Raw genomic sequence first — 20403 nt, 5'->3', positions numbered from 1 at the left:
GGGCTATGGCGCCCTAAGCCCCAGGACATGAGAGGATTACCAGCTGGGCGCAGGGAGCTGGGTTCCTTCTGTCATTCTGCTCCAATGACTAGGTGGCTGGGAGGAGCAGTTCTCTCCATCTGTCAAGGCATCTGGCTCATGCTCAAGGACACAACTCAGTTTCTCAGCTGACAGCACACATCAGACCCGGGGCATAAAGCTCAAGATCGTGGACACTGCGATGTGGGATGGTCCTCTTCTGGTGGGCCCGGTGAGCACAGCTCACACCCCAGGCAGTTGCCACCACTGTCAGAGACCCCAGTGAAATGTGGGGATTTGGTCTGTGCTGGCTCTAGTTGCCACCACTCCAGAATAGTCTCTACTGCTGCAGGCTTTTCTCAAACTGGCTGCATAATTTTAAGTAAACACTTAGGGTATATAATAAAGTTTTGCTTTTTTATAAATAAAAAATAAATAATGGCATAAATGAGTCTCTAGAGTTGCCTTTATCACATATGGAAAATCAGAAGGAAGATGATCCAAAGAGGATATGATTGCTCCACAAATTCATCAGGGAAACTTATCAATTCCGCTTCTCTGTTTGCTGTTCCTAGATGGTGGTGCTTGTCTTCTGTCCCAAGGTGGCTGCTAGAGTTCCCACCACTATATCCATAATCCAGAACACAGGGTGAATGAAAGAAAGGTCTTCCTTTCCTTTTAGGAAGATTTGCGTGATGTCTCATAAAACACTGCCACACCTGATTAAAATTTCCTTTAATCTCATTCCAACTCAGAGCAAGGAGCATTTTCAAGAAAGGTTTTACCCTTGAAAGCTCTCCCTCCCAATGTCATGAGCCCTTCTTATATGTTCTGCCTATTGCTAAGACTTAGATTTCACTGATGGAGGAAGGCTTTCTAAAATATAAAAATTCTAGTTAGAAATTGGGGGCATCCTCATACCCGAGGAATGTGAATATTGGTGATAGCTTGAAGGTAGCTCCCAGGTGCAAAATTTATAATCTAAGGCATCAAGTTACCATTCAGGTAATTGTCTTTCAAAATTGAGAACACTTTAGTAACTAATCAGAATGATATAGGCTATGGTGGCAACAGATGACATACAAATCTTAATAGTTTAAGGTTTTTTTTCTTCTTGCTCAGGTCACGTGTTCTACAGGGGCTTACAGAGAGGACTCTAATAATGGCATCATTCTGGAATCAGGCTGACAAAAGCTCCATTTCAAGACACACTTCATTATGAAGAGTTGTTTCCCAGAGTCTTGAGTCAAGCATCAGCTTCTAAGGCATCTGTCCAGATGTGACAAAGCATCAGCTTCTAAGGCATCTGTCCAGATGTGACAGCTCTGCCCACAGAGGGGACCACAGCAAGTCACATGATTGTACCCAGCTTCAGTGGAGTTGAGAAGATCATTCCCATCGTGTGTCCAGAGGCAGAAACTTGGAATTATTAGAAATCTACTAGTGGTTTAGTTCTAATTCCGAATAGTGTTCCAGTTCTATCCACAGTGAAAGTCCAGCTCCTAAGTTCAAAACCTTACAAACAGGTTGATACCTGAGAAGTAGTTTCACAACTTAAGCTTAATTATATCCCTGGGTTTACTGTTTAAAACTGTGTTGTAAAAGTGTGTATCCCACTTGAAAGAGAGGCTCTCTGGGCTCCCGGGCTCAGAGACTGTCTCATTATTTGGCCCCTAAGAGCACACTTGGAGACTGGTCCTACCTGCCATGGAAGTTTCACTGGGTCAAGTTTAAAGGAGAAAGAAAAACAGGGATAAATTCATGAATATGTTTTCACAAAGAGAATGTTCTTTCCATTTAATGGAGTGCAGTTTATTCTGGCATTATGCCTTCATGATTTTTTTTGTTTTTTTTTGAGGTTTAAAAGGCTTTGCTTTAATGATTAATGGCTATGGAAGTTGGAAGAAATTTTTTTTAAGGTTTATTTTTCATTTATTTATGGATTCAAGAACTGGGTTAGAGGCCAGAGGTTTGGTGGTAGGGGTTGAGAGGATTCACTGAAGACAGAGTGGGGAGCAGAACAGGTGGATCTACTGAAATACGCTGCTGAGGGGAGCAGTGGGCAAGACAGGAGAGGTCTGATGCACAGTGTGAGTTAGCTCCCTGGCTGGGGATGGAACTTATGCCCCAGTGGCTGGTGATAGCTTGATAGAGCTGATATTTAAACCCTGGTGCTACCAGGGAGGCCCTGGTGGAAGTACTTTTTAAAAGTAAGTTTACGTGTCAAAGTAAAATGTTAGCATTATTACTTAACTGACCTCTTATTTTTATTTAAAATGTTTATTGACCACCAGTGAAATCAGATAGTTGAAAAGCCACTCATTTAGTTTCCTTCTTGTTTTCAAAGAAGGAAATTAGGACATGAAATACACACACACACATCTAGTTGGAGAAATAACCCTGAATGGTCTTTGGATTCTAATATTATATTGGCTAAATGGTGTGGACGTTTCTTCCTCAGAAAGAACCTAATATAGGTGTGATTATTAAGTGTTTGCTAGAGAAGATTAAAGGGTGCATTTGGTTCACACCCTGGGAAACATATGGGGAGCAAGGGCCCACAAAAGAGTTTGTGGGCTGCTTAATTTCAGGCACTTTGTTAACCCAACTACGTCTTGTCTTTGCACAGTTGTACACTTTGAACTGTCCTGGTGGCTTTCTGAACCGTGGGAAGCCTTCTCTGCAAAAGTGACTTTGTTGACTGAAGCACTTACAGGTTCCTGATGGCTGCCTTTGCCTCAGTGTGTGTGTGTGTGTGTGTGGACTTTCTCCCATGACGAAAAGGTGGGCCAGAAACATATGCTGATTCTATAATACAGGATTCAGCTGTGAGAAAACTGGGTCGTAGCACAATGAAGAGTGTTTTTTTTTTTTTTTCAACTGAGAGGAGAGATTGAAAATCAGAAGAGGTCTGAAGTGGCTGAACTTTCCAAAGCCAAGGAGGTTGCTGTGTGTTGTGGTTACTGTTGTACCTGGCACATGAGGACTATTGAGACCAGCCAATTGTTACTGGCAGGGATCACAAGAGACGGTCAATGTGAAAGACAGAAAGGGAGGTGAGAGGTGATAGATATTTTGTAGAAGTGACAGTTGATTTGGCTGATGGGGTTAAATTAATGGATTTTTATGAGTTAGTGAACAGCACAGTGCCTCTTGGTGGGAGCTGGAATAAACACAGAAAGTGAGGATCAGCAAGTGGAGGAGCACACCTTAGCTCTCCCTCGATAAAATATTTAATTGTGGATGAAACTCTCAGGGGGTAGAGTCTTCTCAGTGGCATTCACTGTCCTGACCTTGTGTGTGGTAAACCAAGGCAAGGACAGGCTGAAAAAAGATTGAGTGGGAGATCATATTGCAGAATAAAATTAAGACATCCTTCACTAATGGCTTTAGCCATTTGCTCCCATAAATCCATTTTGAATGCCAATTGCTAGCCGAGACTAATGAATCCCTGGGAGATAAAGATGTGTCACAAGTTAGGGGTGTCTCTGGATTTCATGTCTAGAATGAGAGCCCACACTTTCCCATGTGTTATCTCATTAATATAGCTGTTAGACAATATGCACTGCAAAAAAAAAAAAAGATTATTTATATTATGTAGCCTAAAACTAAGATAACATCCTTTGGCATAGCTATTATCTGATGATATTTGAAACTGAACCAAGTTCCTATTTTAGGCATAACAAATGAGCGTCTTCATGTTGTCTGATGTTATTTCCTGAGTGTAAGACAGATTTCTTTTCTCCAATTCATTCAAGCTTATTTATTTATTTTTTTTTTTAAAGAAGAGATCTCCTTTAGACAATTAAATTTCCCAGGATTGTTTAGGCATTGTTATTGTTCTCAATGAAAATATTTCCTATTTAACTCTAGCTATGTAACTTGGTGGGAATTCTCATGAAGATCTATCATTGCTATGCTCAGAGAATCTGCAGAAGGTTCGAGAAATAAATCAACAAGCCTGTCAAGTATCAGAATCCCATTTAGAGTATTCATCCTTATATGTCTCTGGCCAGAGGAAGCAAGGATGAATGGGGCATGGCCTTTGTCCCCAGAGTTTATGACTTAGAAAGGGAGGTAAATGATATATCACTTATATAAAAGGCATGGTTAGCATGGCCTACTTTCTCTTCAACTTCTGGGCATGAAGCTAAGGAAGGTGGGTGGAAGTGAAAGATGTGTGAAAGTGCAGCAGAATGAAGGCCTGAGGGTAAGTCTCACATAAGAGGAGCGTGACAGATTGTATGCAGGTAACAGAGATGCCATTTGTCTAGTGAGAGAACTAGGGGTATGGACTCTGCCTGGTTCAAATCCCTCTACCATTTCCAATGCTTGTGATCCCGGGCAAGTTCTATCCTCTCTAAGAAGCCATTCAAACTCACCAAGGTTAGTCATTCCCATCAAATCCCCCTCAACCTTGTACTTCCCCCACTTCCTCCTCTGGGTGTCTAATCAACCCTGCAACACAGTCTGAATTGCTGTGTTATCTCAGTTATCTAGTCTGAAATGGATGTGTAATAATTGGTTTGTTGCAAAGATGAAATAAGTTTAACAAGTTGAAATTGTGTAACAGTGTCTGAGATGTGCTTTCATCTCAGTTATTCTCAATAGTCAGTTGCCAAGTTTTATATAATTTTATTTCTTAAATACCATGTTACCATGGCTCCTTCTTCTCTACTCTCTCATGTGGTAATACTGTTCTTGCATATAAGCAATCTGAGGCTTAGCAAGGTTAAATGATTTCCTGAGGTTCACAGCTAGGAAGTAGTGAGGTTGAGATAAGTATGCTGTTTTCCGGGTGCAGAGACTATGCTCTTAACCACATGGTAGGAAGCATTTCAGACTGTGTTGCAAGGTTGATTAGTTGTCCAGAGGCCAGCACTGGAGTGGGGGAACACAGTTGGAAGTACAAGGTTGAGGGGGAATTGATGGGAGTATCTGAACTTGGAGAGTTTGAATGGCTTCTTAGATAATCAGTGTTGATATCAGGCAGCAGTTGAAAATATAATAAAAACCTTGTCAGTCTAATTGACAGATAGTGGAACTAGAGCAGGGGACACCACTGGAGACACTTCCCAAGCAACATGGACAGGATTCAGCCAGAGAATACAAAGAATGAGGTGAATGAACATGCAACATTGTTTCCAACTTGAGGGGAAGGGGACAAGAATACAGCTGTCTTGGAAAAAAATTAGTACAGGGAAAACAGCAGGTTTGGAAATGCATGGGAGAAAATAGGATTACATTTGAGAGACAAGCAGACCCTCTAGGTGGAAATGTGAACCTGGGGTTTGGGAGTGAAGTTTCAGTCAGAGATAATTAGTGAGGTTTCATTAAGGTAGTTGAAACCTGGGAAGTCTTGAGAGAATCAGGACAAGTATGCTGAAAAAGAGAAGAGAGTCAAGGGTGCCATTCTGGGGCAATCTAAAATAGGGGATGGGAAAAGCGAAGCTACCAAGGAGAACCAAAGGAAAGAGCAAGAAACTGGGAGAAAAAGGAGCAATGGATAGCTAGCTATCGAGAAGACAGGAGGGAGAAAGAAAGATACTTCTTTTAAGGAGTTGGCTCACACTACTGCCAGGGCAGGCAAATCTGCAATCGTTAGGGCAGGTTATAAGGTTAGAAACTAAGGCGGGCGTTGAGGCTTTGTTCTTAAGGCAGATTTTTTTTTTCTTTTCCTGGAAATCTCAGCTTTTACTCTTAAAGGCTTCAACTATTTGGAAGAGATGGATGCACATTATAGAAGATATGCTTCAGTGAAAGTCAGTTGTCTATACATGTAAACATGTCTACAGAAATGCCTTTGCAGGAACACTCTGATGTGTGATTAGATGGCTGGGTTCTAAGGCTCACACATCTTAATATGTAAAAACGTCAAGGTTCAGTTCACCTCTTCCCAACACCCATACACATCTCCTTAAACCACTCTTAGTTTCTGAATAAAGACAATAATAAAGTACTTTCACTAAACGATGCAGCTGTCCTTAGCACAAATAAAAATGTACTTTCTCCCTAGAAGATTCATAGTCCTTAGTTCTTTCCTCTTCACATCCTAAAACTTAAAATAGTGCTGTAAATTTGGTTATTATTAATAAAGTTTACATGGTAAGTGGAGAAGGAATGGAAGAAAACAGATACAATATATGTCAAATATGTTCATTTTCTTTCTGGCCTGATTCATACATACATATATCATCATAATAAAATTAGGAAGAAATTCTCATGAAAATTGCACTCCTCTGTATTTAACTAGCCATGTGATTATTGTGGTATTTGCCACTACCTTCTTTAGTTACCCATTCAGATAACTTTGCTTGTTGTGGGGGTGGGGGTGGGGTTGACAGAAACCAGTCTTTCAGAGCCTGGGCCATGAGTAGCCTTGTCTGAATTGGTTTGTCAGGTTTTTCACAGACCTCAGTCACAGGGCCTGGTCATCCTAAGAGATGCAGCAAGGGATCCTCTACACACAGACATATTTTTCTTGCCTCTGTTGTAGAATAGCAACTTCTATTTCCCTTTGGTAGTCAGGATCAATCAAACACTCAGCGAACATCATCCTTTGCCTATTGATTCCAAGATGAGACCCCAATGTTGTGGTGGCAATCTTAATTTCCAGTTCAGTGGAATCATTATAAATCTTGGTGGAAGCATTCCTCCCTTTGGAACTAATACTTTTAGAATGGCAGAGCTGAAAGCAAGCTGCATTTGGTGGTCTTTATTAACTGGAGCAAAATCATTTGACAGATCAAGAGTTACATACCAGATACGAGGGGAAGTGCTAATTTGCTCAAACAATGAAACTACTTCTGGTAGCAACTGCAACTGGACTCACCATCGGCTAAGTTTATGATAATCCATCATTATTCAAAAGCCATCTGTTTTCTGCACGGGCCACAGAGGCATGTTGAATGGGTATATGGTGGGACTCATCATGCTTGTATCTCTTATTACTTGATGGTGACACTGTTCTTTTCAAATCTATCTTGGAATTGCTTCTGGTTAACTCTTTTTTAAAAGAAATTATTTATTTAGGCATACAAGAAGTGGGGTACAAGCCAGAGGTGAGGGGGGTGGGAGGACTCACCAGATATAGAGTGGGGAGCAGAAATACACTGCTGAGGGGAGTAGCGGAAGAGACAGGAGAGGTATGCTTCGCCATGTGGGTCAGCTCCCTGGCTGGTCTGAATCAAACTTGTGCTGCAGTGGCTGGCAATAGCTTGATAACTCTGCCTTTAACTTCTGCACCACCAGGGAGGGGCCTTGTTAGCTCTTTACCCAGATAGAAGTTGAAGTGGCTTCCATTTGACCTTCCCCACCAGAATATTACTTATTCTACAAGCACGGAATCAATGTGGGGATTCTGCCAGTTGTTTAATATGCCTGTTCCAGTGACATATTCCAGAACTGGACGAATAGCCACAGGATACGTTCAGGGACCCACTGTACCCACTGTGAAATGGCCTGACCTAAACCTATCAGTTACCTGACTGTTGGATCACAGTAATATGTTGGGCTTCATGGAAATAAATAGTGTCAGTACAGTGTGCAGTAATTCTTGCAAAGTTTGTACCTCTTCTCACATTGGTAAAAGACCATATGTCTGTCCCTTTGAGGTTTAGGCTAAAAAAAAATTAAAAGAGTACGTACTTAACAGTGCCACACGGTCTTTCCTAGAGGAGACCAATGTTCATTCAAAGAATTTTGGATCTGTAAAGTGACTCAAGCCAGGAAACTGATTAAAGGGTTGAGTCTCTCTGCTTTGTAATTCAAGTTAGACTTTTGCTCAGTTTGGTCGCTTGTTTTAAAAAGATTTTCTGTTTATATGGTGAGAATTTAATAGTCTTCCCACCTATTTCACTTCTGGGAACACCACGATCAACTTGTCAATGTGGTCAGTTGGTGGGAATGAGACTATTCTGGTTGCTGCTTTGACTCTACTGTCCACTACCGCAACATGTCCACCTTGCCTTTGGTGATTCATTGCCACCATTTGGTCCCAGCCACTCTAGGATCCAGTTATCCCCTTGGCACTTAACAATCCCACTTCAGTGACCACAGTGCTTACTGTGATGTCTGATTGCAGAGAAGAGTGACCAAGGATGCTGGGCCAAAAAGTTATTTCCGAGGGTCGAGGCAAGAAGTCTCCTCTAGGCAATCCCCCACCTGCATACCCCAGTGGGTGGTGGATAAGCGGCACTTAATGATAAATATCCATTCTTCCTAATCTTTGGTATTCTTCCAGTGAAGTATGCTACAGCATTTCTGGTATTTCCCCTTCATTCAGTTAACTAACAAACCAACTGTAAGAGCTCCTTGTAATTCCTCCCTCTACAGCACTGAATTCAGATTTCTGTTCAGAAGTTGATATCAAATTAAATCTAGCTTGAAACAACTTTATGCTACTTCCACCATTTCCCCCATCCTTAATAACCACGCTAATAGTCACTCTGTCCCAGGACACACTGATTTGTAAGCAGTCAAGCCTATATAGCTTCATTCTCAAGGTTCTTTTGAAGACATCTCTGAAGCTCCTCCTCTATTTCTAGAGAGATCCTTCTCATTCCTCCAGAAAGTCTTCCTCATCCTTCACAATACCCCTTATATCTGAACTGCAACACATTTGGTGCCAAACCTTAGTTTTTGGCATGTCTACTGCATGTTATTTAGTTTTAAACGTGCAGGTTTATCTTCCTGATAGGAGAGGAGCTTCTTAAGGGCAAGAACCATTTCAGGCAGGTACTACCTAAGGACTGTTTCATGAGCCTTCTTGAATGACCCAAAGAGAAGGAAAGGAGGTGATGCAGGGGCCTAGGAGCTCAGCGTGGACCGCAAGCTGTGTCCTGGGCTGCTGCCCAGCATGCGGAGGGGGCTCTCGGACCCGTTCAGTTCTCGGAAGATTCAAAAAGTTAGGTTCACATAACATGTTTTAACATCTGCTCCTGCTCATCTTTGCGAGGGACGTCTGTCATGTCCCTTTTTACTTCCTACCTTGCATAACCGAGTCCCTTTCATTTTCGCTGGCTTCCATCAACCGTTTGGTAACTTCCCTAATCATGCTTCTGGAGGCGCTCAGTGGAGCCCACCCGGAAGACCTCAGAGTCTCTCCTTTCCCGCACCCGCGGGGCCCCCACCCGGCTTCCCTGCAGCAGAATCTAGAAACCCGCCAGGGCAAAAAGCAAACTTTCCCCAGGTTGCGGCCAGGCCAGGTCGCGTGCTCGCGTGTGAGTGTGCGCGCGCGTGTGAGTGCGCGCACGCGTGTGTGAGTGCGCGTGTGTAAGTACGCGCGCGTGTGAGTGTGTGTGCGCGCGCGCACCGATTCTAGGAAGGAAACTGCCGCCTCGCGGAGCAGAAGGAAGGAGCCTCCCCCTTCCTCGTTAGCCCCCTCCCCATTTCCCGTCCAGCGCCGCGCTCTTCTCGCCCTCCGCCTGCCTCCCGGCGCGCGGAGCCGGCGCGCAGCTGGGGAGCTGGAGGCGGCGGAGGCGCAGCGGGAGGAGCCCGCGGGGCGCATGCCGGGCGGGGGTCCGCAGAGCGCCCCGGCGGGTGGCAGCGGGGCTCACCGCACAGGTAGGGGCGCTGTCACCGCGGTCTGGCAGGACTGGGGTGTCAGGCGGGAGGGCGCACTCAGGGGGGCGTGTAGGTCTAGGGGTGTGTCTTCATTAGCAGGGAAACGGAGGCAGGACAGTGCTGAGATCCCAGCGGCTGCAGTTTTGGAAACAGCGCTGCTCGCACCCGCGCCGGGTGGCGGGTCCCGGTGCCGGAGGTAGGCGTGGTTGGGGTTTGGAGCATTTCCCCACCCCGCGCAGTCTCGGCTTCGGGTGGTGGGGCTCACTCCTCCGCGCACCCGCTGGTCTCAGGTCAGGCGACCCCGAGGTCTGGGGCCTGGCGGAAGCGGTGGGAGTGGGATGAGGAACGTGATGCTGGCACCTCCCCAAGGGGTTGCTCTGCTAACAGTTTTCGTCTCCCTTCCACTTCCCAGTTGGCGACTGGAACGCCCACTGCGGGGTAGAGAGTCCACTTCCAGAGCTTGGGTCACGCTCTGGATCGGTGCTGAGGCCAGCGAGGGCTGCTTTCTTTTCTAGAATGACAGGACATCTACCTTCGCACTCTTCAAATATATGCAAAGGAATCTGAAACTTTTAAGAGACTGGCTTTAGGGAGAGCCGTGTAGCGTCCTTGTCGGGCCAGGAGAGGGCCTGTAACTTCAGACACTTCTCTCAGCACCTCGGATTTCTTAAGTATAAAAGAGAACACAGATAACCGGGGCCTTCCTGTGTCAGATTTGTTGTTAGAGCACTTTGCACAATGTGCAGTCAATGAAAATGCTATTTGGATAATCCCAGCATCCTAAACCCTTCTGTATCTCAGTCTTGGACTTAGCTCTACCTTAATCTCCCTATTAGTGCAATGGAGGCAATGACAGTGTCCCCCTTAGATGATCGTTATGGCGTTTGAGGTGGCAGTGGATGTGGATCACCTGGCCCAGGGCATATCTATATCTTTTTTTCTCTCTCTCTCTATATATAGATAGATATAGATATATTTATATAGCTATAAACACACATGTATATATACACACATATATACGTATATATATTAAGCACTAAGTAAGTTTAGCTGCTAACTGTTGCAAAACAAAATCTAAATAATTGGAAGTGAGATGGAAATATCAGTTTGGATTTGATGAAAATATGAATAGCAGTGTTTTAAGAGAAATTTAGTTTTTTACATCCAGGCATGACACATGAAGTCAGTTGAGAATATGTGTTTGTGTTATTGAGCAAAAAGGAGGTCTGGGTCATCTGAGTTTTGTGACCTTGGGCTTCAGTTTCCTTGTCGGTTTACAAAAAAGGATAAGAGAAAAGAAAAATGAGGCAGTAATTTTTGATTTTTGTACTGTAAGAGTTGAATGAGGATCGAGTAAGGTACAAATAATACAAGAACCTTGAAGGGTATGGGGGCACGAAGCAAGTTGAAGACATCCCCTCTGCTAGGAGGAAATGGCTTCTGTGATTTTTCAAAGTTTATGATGTGTCAGGCACTCGTTAGGAATTCTTTTGATGAAATTTTGATGAGCCTTTGTGAGATAGTTATTTATAAGCCTTATTTTCCCTGCACAAAGCTGAGATTCAGGCTTACCCTGCTTTCCCCCTAAGGTCACATAGCTGTTAAATATAGAACCTAGTGTTGGATCTTCTCACAATGATGTTCTCCATGACCTACCAAATTGGAAGCTTCAATGATGAGCCATGTTTCAGGGTGGATCTATGTTAGATTAAGGTAGTAATGCATCTTACATACTTATAGACTACAAAATATGAGTGAATTATTAGCCCTTGGTGGAAGAGGCTTTGAAATTATTTTAATTTCTTTTAATTGGACTTTAGAATCCCACCTTAAAAAGATGTGGTACATATGCACAATGGAATATTACTCAGCAGTCAAAAAGATAAACTCATGTCTTTTGCAGCAGCGTGGATGGAGCTGGAAGAGATCATGATTAGTGAAATAACCCAGAAAGAAAAAGAAAGTTACTGGATTGTCTCACTCAAAGCAAGAGTGTAAGGGATCGGGGGTGGGTTTGGGGGAAAGAGAGACAAATGTAACAGAGTAAAAATGAAAACAATGAACAACTATAAACCAGAGACATTTTATGGAGGTAGAAGGGGGAATGGGTGTGGAACTGGGATGAGAAGAGTGCACTGGACTGTGGTGATGACTCATGAATTGGTGGTGGGAAGCCCATGGGGATTATAACTGACATGAAAAAAATGCACAAAATGAAGAATGATATAAAAAAAAGAATCCCATTTTAAACTGTCTTTTTGAAAAAATATTAAATAATGAAAACTTATAGAAAAAAGGCATTAAAACCTTGAAAGAACATATTGCAATAAGTCATTACAGATATTAAACTAAATAGAATTTAGTCTGAATTTATGTTGTAATACTTAAATTAGCTAAAACCTGTAGGTTCTACCTGGTAGCTAGGCTTTTGGTGTCAAGGTCACCTTGCAGGGCTGGGATCTTGGATGTTTCTGCAGGGACCTCAGAATTTACTCAATATAGCCCCGGAAGAAATAGACTGTCAGAAAAAGTCTATGCACCTAAGGAAAAGTGCATGCCAGATCCTTGTGCCACAGAAACAACTCCTAATTCATTTGTTTCCTAAATAATTATACATACATATATGTATATATATGTAATACATGTATATAACACCTAGTTTGTTTTGTACATGTATATATAACACAATATAATGTATATGCATATATTGTATACAGATATAATGTAGATATAAGTATATATACATATATGATATACACACATATGGGGTTATACACACATACACATACATTTGTTTTCCAAAAGTAAAACGTGCTCATTATAGGAAGTACAGAAAACAAGACAAAAATGTTAACAAAACTATTGTAATCCCACCAGTGCAGGAAAATAGCTTGTTGTATTTGTTCTTGGAATCCACTTCTGTGCTATGTTCATCAATTTATATCTGTTTCAAAAATGGGATGTGAACTATTATTGTTTTGCTAAATTACAACATAATGCTTGCTTATTGCTTAAATATTTAAGATATTAAGTTAGAAAAGTCAAATTTTATGATGGTCATTGAAGCTTTTTCTTTTAAAATAAATTAAAAATTTAATTGGAAGATTAGAGATTAAATTATTCATGACTGAATTTTATTATGTTTTGTTCAAAATATAAAAAGCCTTCAGAGCAAGGAGAGGGTATAGTGAGACTTTTAAATGATAAGATCTAAAAACTAGCAGTTTCTGAGTGTAAATACAGATGACATTTCAAATTAGGGTCATTAGTCCAGAGTGAGAATTATTCTTTCGATATTGATGATGATAATTCAGTTTATTTGTGTGGTTTTCATACAAAGAGAATACTGCTTCCAAAGATGCCTTTGGCTGCCACCCTGGGGGTTCACAGGGCCCCCTCTGGCACATCTGCTGGCCACCTGTGGCCAGCTGTTTCTCAGCCAGCACCATTTAATAATGCAAGATTTTTTGCCTTTGGGAGTCTTCTGTTGTTTGTTTCTGATTTTAAAGACTTTATGGTAAAAGTTCCTTAGCATATGTCTTTTGGGCAGCAGTCATTCAATTTTAAAATACTTGCTACAAGTGCTTTGACCATTCTGAATCCACTTTTTCTTTTGAAATCACAATTTGCTTCTATGAGTGCAGACTTTGCAATCAGCTTCCAATTTTTCACACCCAGTGGATGTGAGAAAGAAGTGTGCTTAACCAGTGCTATTATTTATGTTTGACTGCCTTTGGAATGCAGTCGAAGGCCCACATGGTGTGCTCAGCTGCTGACTTGACCACTGTGTCTGCTTCTTTTAGCCCCACTGACCTTCCTTTTGGCCACTTGCTTCCTGCCTTGTCTCAGATATGGATGGTAGATATTGTGGGACTTCCTCTAATAACGAGGGTTGCTGGTCGTTGAGTGTTATAGACAGCACCACAAAACTCAATACTGGATGAGTCTTCAAAAGATCAATTGGTTAACTATGGAAAACTATTCAGAGGCTTCTCAAACTGCTAAAAATGGAGCTTTCATATGACCCAGCAATTCTACTCGTAGGTATCTACCCAAAGGACACAAAAACACTGATTCAAAAAGACACCTGTACCCCAATGTTTATTGTTGCTTTATTTACAATTAGGAAAGACATGGAATCAACCCAAATGCCCAAAAGTAGATGATTAAAAAGATGGGGTACATATACACAATGGAATATTACTCTATGATAATATTAAAAAAAAGATGAACATATGCCTTTTGCAGCAACATGGGTAGAGCTGGAAGGAACCATGCTTAGTGAAATAAGCCATAAAGAAAAAGAAAACTACTGGATGGTTTCACTCATAGCAGGAACATAAAGGACCAGGGGGGAAAATAATGAACAACTATATACTAGAGACATTTCACAGGAGTGGAGTGGGGAATGGGATAAAAAATGGGGGGTGGGAGCAGTGCACAGGACTATGGTGATGGCAGAAGGGTGAATTGGTGATGGGAAGTCCATGGGGGAGTCCATGGAAAAAGGCACAAAATGATGTAAAAATAAACTATTAAAAAAAAAAGGTCAATTGGTTAAATCTCTTGAGTTTTGGCTAGTGAGGCATCCTTAAGTGTGGCTAACAAGTGCAACTGAGGAAAATTATATATTTGGTCAATAAGTGATAGTCTGGTCCCAGATGAAGCAATTAAAATAAATAGCTCTTGATTATATTTCTCATATCAGCTTTAGATTAATTTCCTGGCATATTGCCTTAAGCTCATGCTGTAAATATGTGGATGAAAATTTATCTGTTTGAACCCCAATACTTGGCTCTTCTGACAGGACTTTTACCCTTTATTTGCAGGTGGGTTTGTATGGGTTTAGGAGTTCATAGAATCTGGCCTGTGTACTTTTTAGGTGCAAAAAATGGGTAATAGCAGTAGAAAATGTTAGAATCTGGTTTCTCGTCACTTAGTTAGAGCTGTTTTCTGCTTTAGGCCAGAGCTCCCATCCTCCAGTAAGATGCCAGAGTTACCAACACAAATGGGAAGAGGAAGGACACCCCCTGCATGTCCTCTAGGCCTTTGATAAAACATGGACTTGTCCCTTTGGCCACATGCATGCAAATCTAGAAGAAAGGTGATAGTGTAGATGCCAAGGGGATGTGAACTGATCAAAAATGAATGCCCCACACATTTTGCCATGGCAAAACCTTGCTTCATTTTGTAGTGCTGCGTAATTCACCCCTGCTTACGAAATATTAAATAAATTGAGCAAAATCCTTGTTACTATTTTTGAAACATTATGACTCTTAAAAACCTAAATTTTTGCATAGTGACTATGGCCAGTATGTCAGTTGATCTTTAAGAATCCACTTGGGGCCCTCCTGGTGGTGCAATGGGTTAAAGCACAGCACTGCTGTGAGCAGCAGCCACTACAGTGGGAGTTCGATCCCCAGCCCCAGAGGTGACCCACATGGCTCCGCAGTCCTCTCCTGACCTATGCTTCTCCCCTCAGCAGTGTACTTCATCTGCCTGTTCTGCTCCCCACTCCGTCTCTGGTGAATCTTTTCACCTCTCCTGTACTCTAGTTCTATATGCATAAATAAATAAATATTTTTTAATGAAAAAGAACCCACTTGTTTATTTTATCATTCACTCAACATTTATGGAGTGCCTGCTTGGCCTGGGATTGGAATTAGAGCCATAGATGAGTAAGGCTCATCTTTTGACTTAATTTAGAGAAAAACTTGCTAAAAATAAAAACTGCATGTCACCTTTAAAAGCTGTGTGCCTTTTGCCGTTGGAAGAATTTGAATTAATATTGGGTGATTCTCTGGTGAATATAATGGGGTGATTCTGCATGTGGTATACATTGTGTGCGGCGGCCTTTGGAGCTGTAGCATTTTGTGGGGTTTGTCTTGTAGCTCTGGGATTGTCCAGGACTTGAGTTACGTGTGCATTTCCTATTTCCTGCTTATTGGGATTTCACTTTTTGCCTCCTCCCCTCACCAAGATGGCTCTATTTCAAGACACCTAGAGAGCTCCCTACAGTGAGCTGCTTGAGTGCTGTAGGTCCTTTAACTGCCCAGGGAGTCACATATCTAGGATTGATATTAGTCATTAACAATATCCTGTTCATCCAGGCAAACAAAATGACCAGGAATAGAAATATGCATTTGACAGGTGGCTCTGCATGGAGACTAATTGCTTTTAAAAGTGGAAAGGCAAAATCCCTTCACTTTAAAGAGGGAATTGTGTCCTTTAGGTGGAGTCTGAGTTTAAATTTTGTTTTGTGACATGCACACAATTCTTTTTATCATTGCTGTGTCTTAATCTGTGAGTGGATGGATAAGATGATTTGGTATAAATTTGAGACTTTTTTTTTTGGATAGAGAATGTATATGTTTTGCGTGTATGAATGAAATTAGACTTCATCTTACTCAAGTGATGGTGGGAAAGGAAGGACTACTTTAAAGTAGTCAAATGAAAAAGTAAATAAAGAGATAAATTTGGGCCCACATGTTTTGAATACACTGGAAACTTACAATTGTGCAAGCTGTTTTGTTGTTATAAAGCCTGGGATGAAAAGTTCACATATTTCATTACTATTCTTTATAGTTCCCTAGTGCTTTTCACTGTGGTCACCAGCCAGGTCTAGAGAAATGTGAGGCTGCTAACTTTGGTTATAAGTAATCTGCATTCAATTCAGACAGTAGATTTGGGGGCTTTAAATTGCCTTGAATCTTTATCCTTTTGTTTTGGTTTGATTATATAATTCTCTTTGAGAGACATAAACTTACCCATTTATTCACTCCATTGCATTTATTTGTCTATTTAAGAATATTTATTTAGCATGCAGTGTACAGATAGCCCTGTGATGTGCACAGCAGGGAGTTCAAAGATGTATTAGCTTGTCCTTAGGTCCATGTAGTCTGGAGGGAAGATCCAAGGAAGGCTAGTGTTTTTTTTCAAGTGATTTAAGGCAACCCTTAGAGCTTAAGGATGCTTTTCTGGAAGGTATCCTAGTTGTCCCTAAATCTTCCCAGCCTAGTATTCTCTACTTAGTAATTTCCTCCAGTCAGGCCTACATACTGCTGCCAGAATAATCTTTCCAAAGCACAGAAATGGTCAGGTTATTGTTTCTCAGTGCAAAGACTCATTATTGTCCTGCAAGCAAATTCTTAGCATCACTCACTTTCCAGGTGTTTTGTAAACTGGGTCCTAAATCCCTAAAGCAAATACTCTGGCTCTTTTGTTGCACACATTATTCTGCCCACCAGTAATATGATGGAGCCTATCCTCTGTGCCCTCAATCTCTGCAGATCAAAATGTCACTCTGCATTTAAGAGCTAGCCAGTAATATATCCCAGCCTACCCTGCTTCTCTGGAATCCTTTATGTTTCCTCTTTTCTTTCTGTTATCATTTGTTATATTTTAAATCTACCTTCTTGACTTCAGTGTAAGCTACTTTAGCACGAGGAAGCTCGCTGGCTTATCTCCTTAACTCCTCATTAATGTTGTAGACTCACAGTTTATTGTACTGTCATTGGTTTGAATTAAACAGTTTTTTTTTAAATATATATTTTAGGGTGTATAACAACATCAACATCAGTTATTTTTCTGTCTTTCAAAACCAATTAGAGTTCTAAACTTTCAGTTCAGTTTGAATGTTTGTGGAGATGTACAAACCACACCTGAGATATTGTGATCGCTTTAAAAAAAAAGTTTTACTTATTTATGCATACAAGAGCTGGGGTACAGGCCAGAGGTGTGGGGGCTGAGAGGATTCACCAGAAACAGAGTGGGGAGAAGAACAGGCAGATCAACCAAAATACACTGCTGAGGGAAGCAGCGGGTGAGACAGGAGAGGTCTGCCGCGCCATGTAGGTCAACTCCCTGCTGGGGGTTGAACTTGGTCCAGCAGTGGCTGTGGATAACTTCATAGTGCTGTGCTTTAACTCCTTGCACCACCAGAGAGGCCCCCTGTGGTAGCTTTTTAATTTACAGAGGACATATGTAGAATATTGTCCATACCATTGAGTGTTCAGTGGTGAAGAGAGAATTTACTCTGAGGAAGGTTCTGGATGTTGTTTAGGATGTTTGGATATGCTGGGATACACCAGATTATTACAAGTAACTAGCACCTAGTAGATGTCCAGTGAATATTTTATGGGTTGGATGGGAAGATAAGTAGAAAAATAAGAGGTCCTTCAATTTATAAGTTATACATAGCAGTGTTTATTTCTCAGCATGCTAATTTTGAACATAATTTAATAAAGTATTGATTTTTACACTTTTATGTGAAATGTGCTGCTCTTCCCCTAGCAAGAGATCTATTAGTTCTCCATCTGTAAAAACTCTGCTATAACTTTCTGCCTGTGATGTTGCAGTTACTTAATTTCATTGACATTCTCTTTTCAGGCAGCTCCATAGGGCAGGACACAGGGTTCCCAGCTGTGTGGGGGCCATGACAAAGGGGAGTAGTCCCACTGATGTAACATTTATGAGCTCATCCTTTTCACAGCCAATTAACTAGTCTTGGGAATTGGAGGATGAGTTCTGAACTATTTCCCAATCATAACAGCTTTTGCATCTTTTTTAGTTGACCTAAATGGATGGAAAAGTGGATAAATCCTATCATTTTTCATCTCACTGTCATACTTTCTTGATTCTGATTTGGGATTATCTATACATATTATATACAACTATTTACTCTTTGTATATATTTTTTTAAACTTTTTTTTTAGTAGTCCAGAGGATTTTTCCTCACACCTCTCTGCCTATGAACTCATAGGGAATGGATTCCAGTGGTTGAGGCCCCTTGCCTTGGTTCTCACAGTGTGCCTCTGTGGGTGGAGAATGCTGGTGCTTCAGTTGAACCCAAGCATCTTTCTTTGACTTTGTTTTTAGCATCTTCTTTCACACATTCAGGAAACTCCTCAGCTCTTCAGCGCCTAGAATGCTCAATATCAATGTGAATTCTCTTGGTGGGAATCTTGCCCTTGTTTGTTTACAACAATGGCAAGTGCATGCTGGGTAACCTTAGAGACTTTTCCAGTGTTGCCATGGTAACATGTGGGCATTCCTTCTTGAACAGTGCCCATCCCCTTGTTGTCCACAATATCATTCGTTCTTGTGGATTCACATGTGTGTGGCCAAGGCAATAACTCCACATTTTCTAGACAGCCTAGTGGTCCTACGGCATCATCTCTCCTTTTTCCTGTTGTGTTGGTCATTTGGTGACTTAGTGGAGGTGGTAGTTGGTTCCCTTGGAACTTTTTGAGAAGCACAAGGTGATATATATAAGAAAAGGTATTGATATTGCTCTTATTTTCCCATTTTGGTGGAATAGTGTGCAGTGGAAATAAAATGAGATGCCCCAAGGGGGTTACTTTACCTTATGCTAATCTTGGAATACATCCATGCTGGCATTGTTTTAAAATTGTTGTTCTGCTTTTTTTTTTTTATAACAGTTTATTTTTACATCATTTTGTACATTTTTTTTCCATCTCAGTTGTAATCCCCGCGGGTTTCCCATCACCAAGTCACCCGTGTGCCATCACCATAATCCCGTGTGTTGTTCTGCTTTTAATGAACAAAAGATACTCCCTCTCTTTTTCCCAATGCTGTATCTGGATTAGGAGACCACCTTTCCCATAAATGAATAATTTATGGGGAAGGGGTAAGTCAGCTAGACATATAATGGAGAGAAACATATAGGTATGTCTTTACGTTAGTCAGTGCTAAGCTAGTCAAGGCCCTATCTTATTTAACTTCACATCACTTGTGTTAGAATTGTAGTAGGAGTTCTGTTGACCTGCATTGGTTTAAAATGACATGTGAACCTGACAGCTGTATAATGTTACGAACCACTTATTTTGGTTTAAAAGAATCTATTATAAATTTCCAAATACTGTCCCTAACATCAGCCTGTAATCTCAGTTTACTATATATTTAGTCCCTCATGCCTTAATCCAGATCTTTGGTTCCTTATCTGAATCACATATATCAACTGTGATCGGCAAGAAAACTAGATGCCCATTTCCTTAACTCAGTGGGATAAAAACTTGCCATCACCTTGCTCCTGTGCCCATGAGGTTTTGCCACTGTAGGTGTTTAGTCAGATCAGACTGATATGAGATAAATGAGAGAAAGTTTGTGGTTCTCAGATAGAGACTCATTTAGTGGATTTTGAAGCACTTCATGAGAATTAATCCTGTTGGTTATAAGTTAAATTTTATTGTGTGTTCAGAAACATGTGGCACACTTGCATATTAAGAAGTTATTAATTCATCATCTGCCTGCTAAGGTGTGAGGTAGCTATACTTTATTCACTCATCAATTTATTACATATTATGTCCTTGGCTTTTGATCCTGGTCCAGCAATTGCATTGTCTTGCTCTGCCTATCCCTTTGGGATGGTCACGTTGGGTATACTGCCTCAAACTGGTTTTGACTATTTTCCTGATGCTGCCTGTTGGATGTATCTTTTGGTGCCAGATTTTTATAATCTGAGGGCAAATGACACCTTGCCTTGTACTCATCCTGGGCTCCAGACTGCTTGTCTTGGAGGGAGTACTAGACAAATGCATTATAGATAGACGAAAGGTAAAGGGTTAGAATTGTCAAGGTGCCCGCCTGGAATGCCCACCCCCACTGACAGAGTGAGCAATTCCCTTGGTCCACCTGATGCTTTCTCAGGCCTAAGCACTCCAGTGCTGCTTGTGCAGTTCCGTCTCAGTGTGGATTATTGGGATCAAGTGTATGGTGGAGAGTGCTGGCTGCAGAACAGCATAGCTGAGGTGGTTCTGCAAAGGACGTTCTGTTCTAGATCCAGTGAATGATTGCTTTGTC

The 20403-nt window shown here is 41.5% G+C and overlaps 1 protein-coding gene across 1 annotated transcript in view; it reads left to right on the top strand.

The window, feature by feature from the left end:
* Window positions 1-9463: 9463 nt before the first annotated feature.
* Window positions 9464-20403, top strand: part of DISC1 (disrupted in schizophrenia 1) — a 304163-nt gene continuing 293223 nt past the window's right edge. The window contains exon 1 of the mRNA XM_012731422.1: window positions 9464-9582. Within this exon, the coding sequence (XP_012586876.1) occupies window positions 9525-9582 (58 nt within the window). The 5' untranslated portion in view covers window positions 9464-9524. The remainder of the gene's footprint in view (window positions 9583-20403) is intronic.

Source organism: Condylura cristata, unplaced genomic scaffold (genome assembly GCF_000260355.1).
Source record: "Condylura cristata isolate star-nosed mole 26May11 unplaced genomic scaffold, ConCri1.0 scaffold00030, whole genome shotgun sequence".
NCBI lineage: Eukaryota > Metazoa > Chordata > Mammalia > Eulipotyphla > Talpidae > Condylura > Condylura cristata.
The sequence above is the reverse complement of the archived record's forward strand: the minus strand, read 5'-3'. Positions and strand labels throughout refer to the sequence as shown.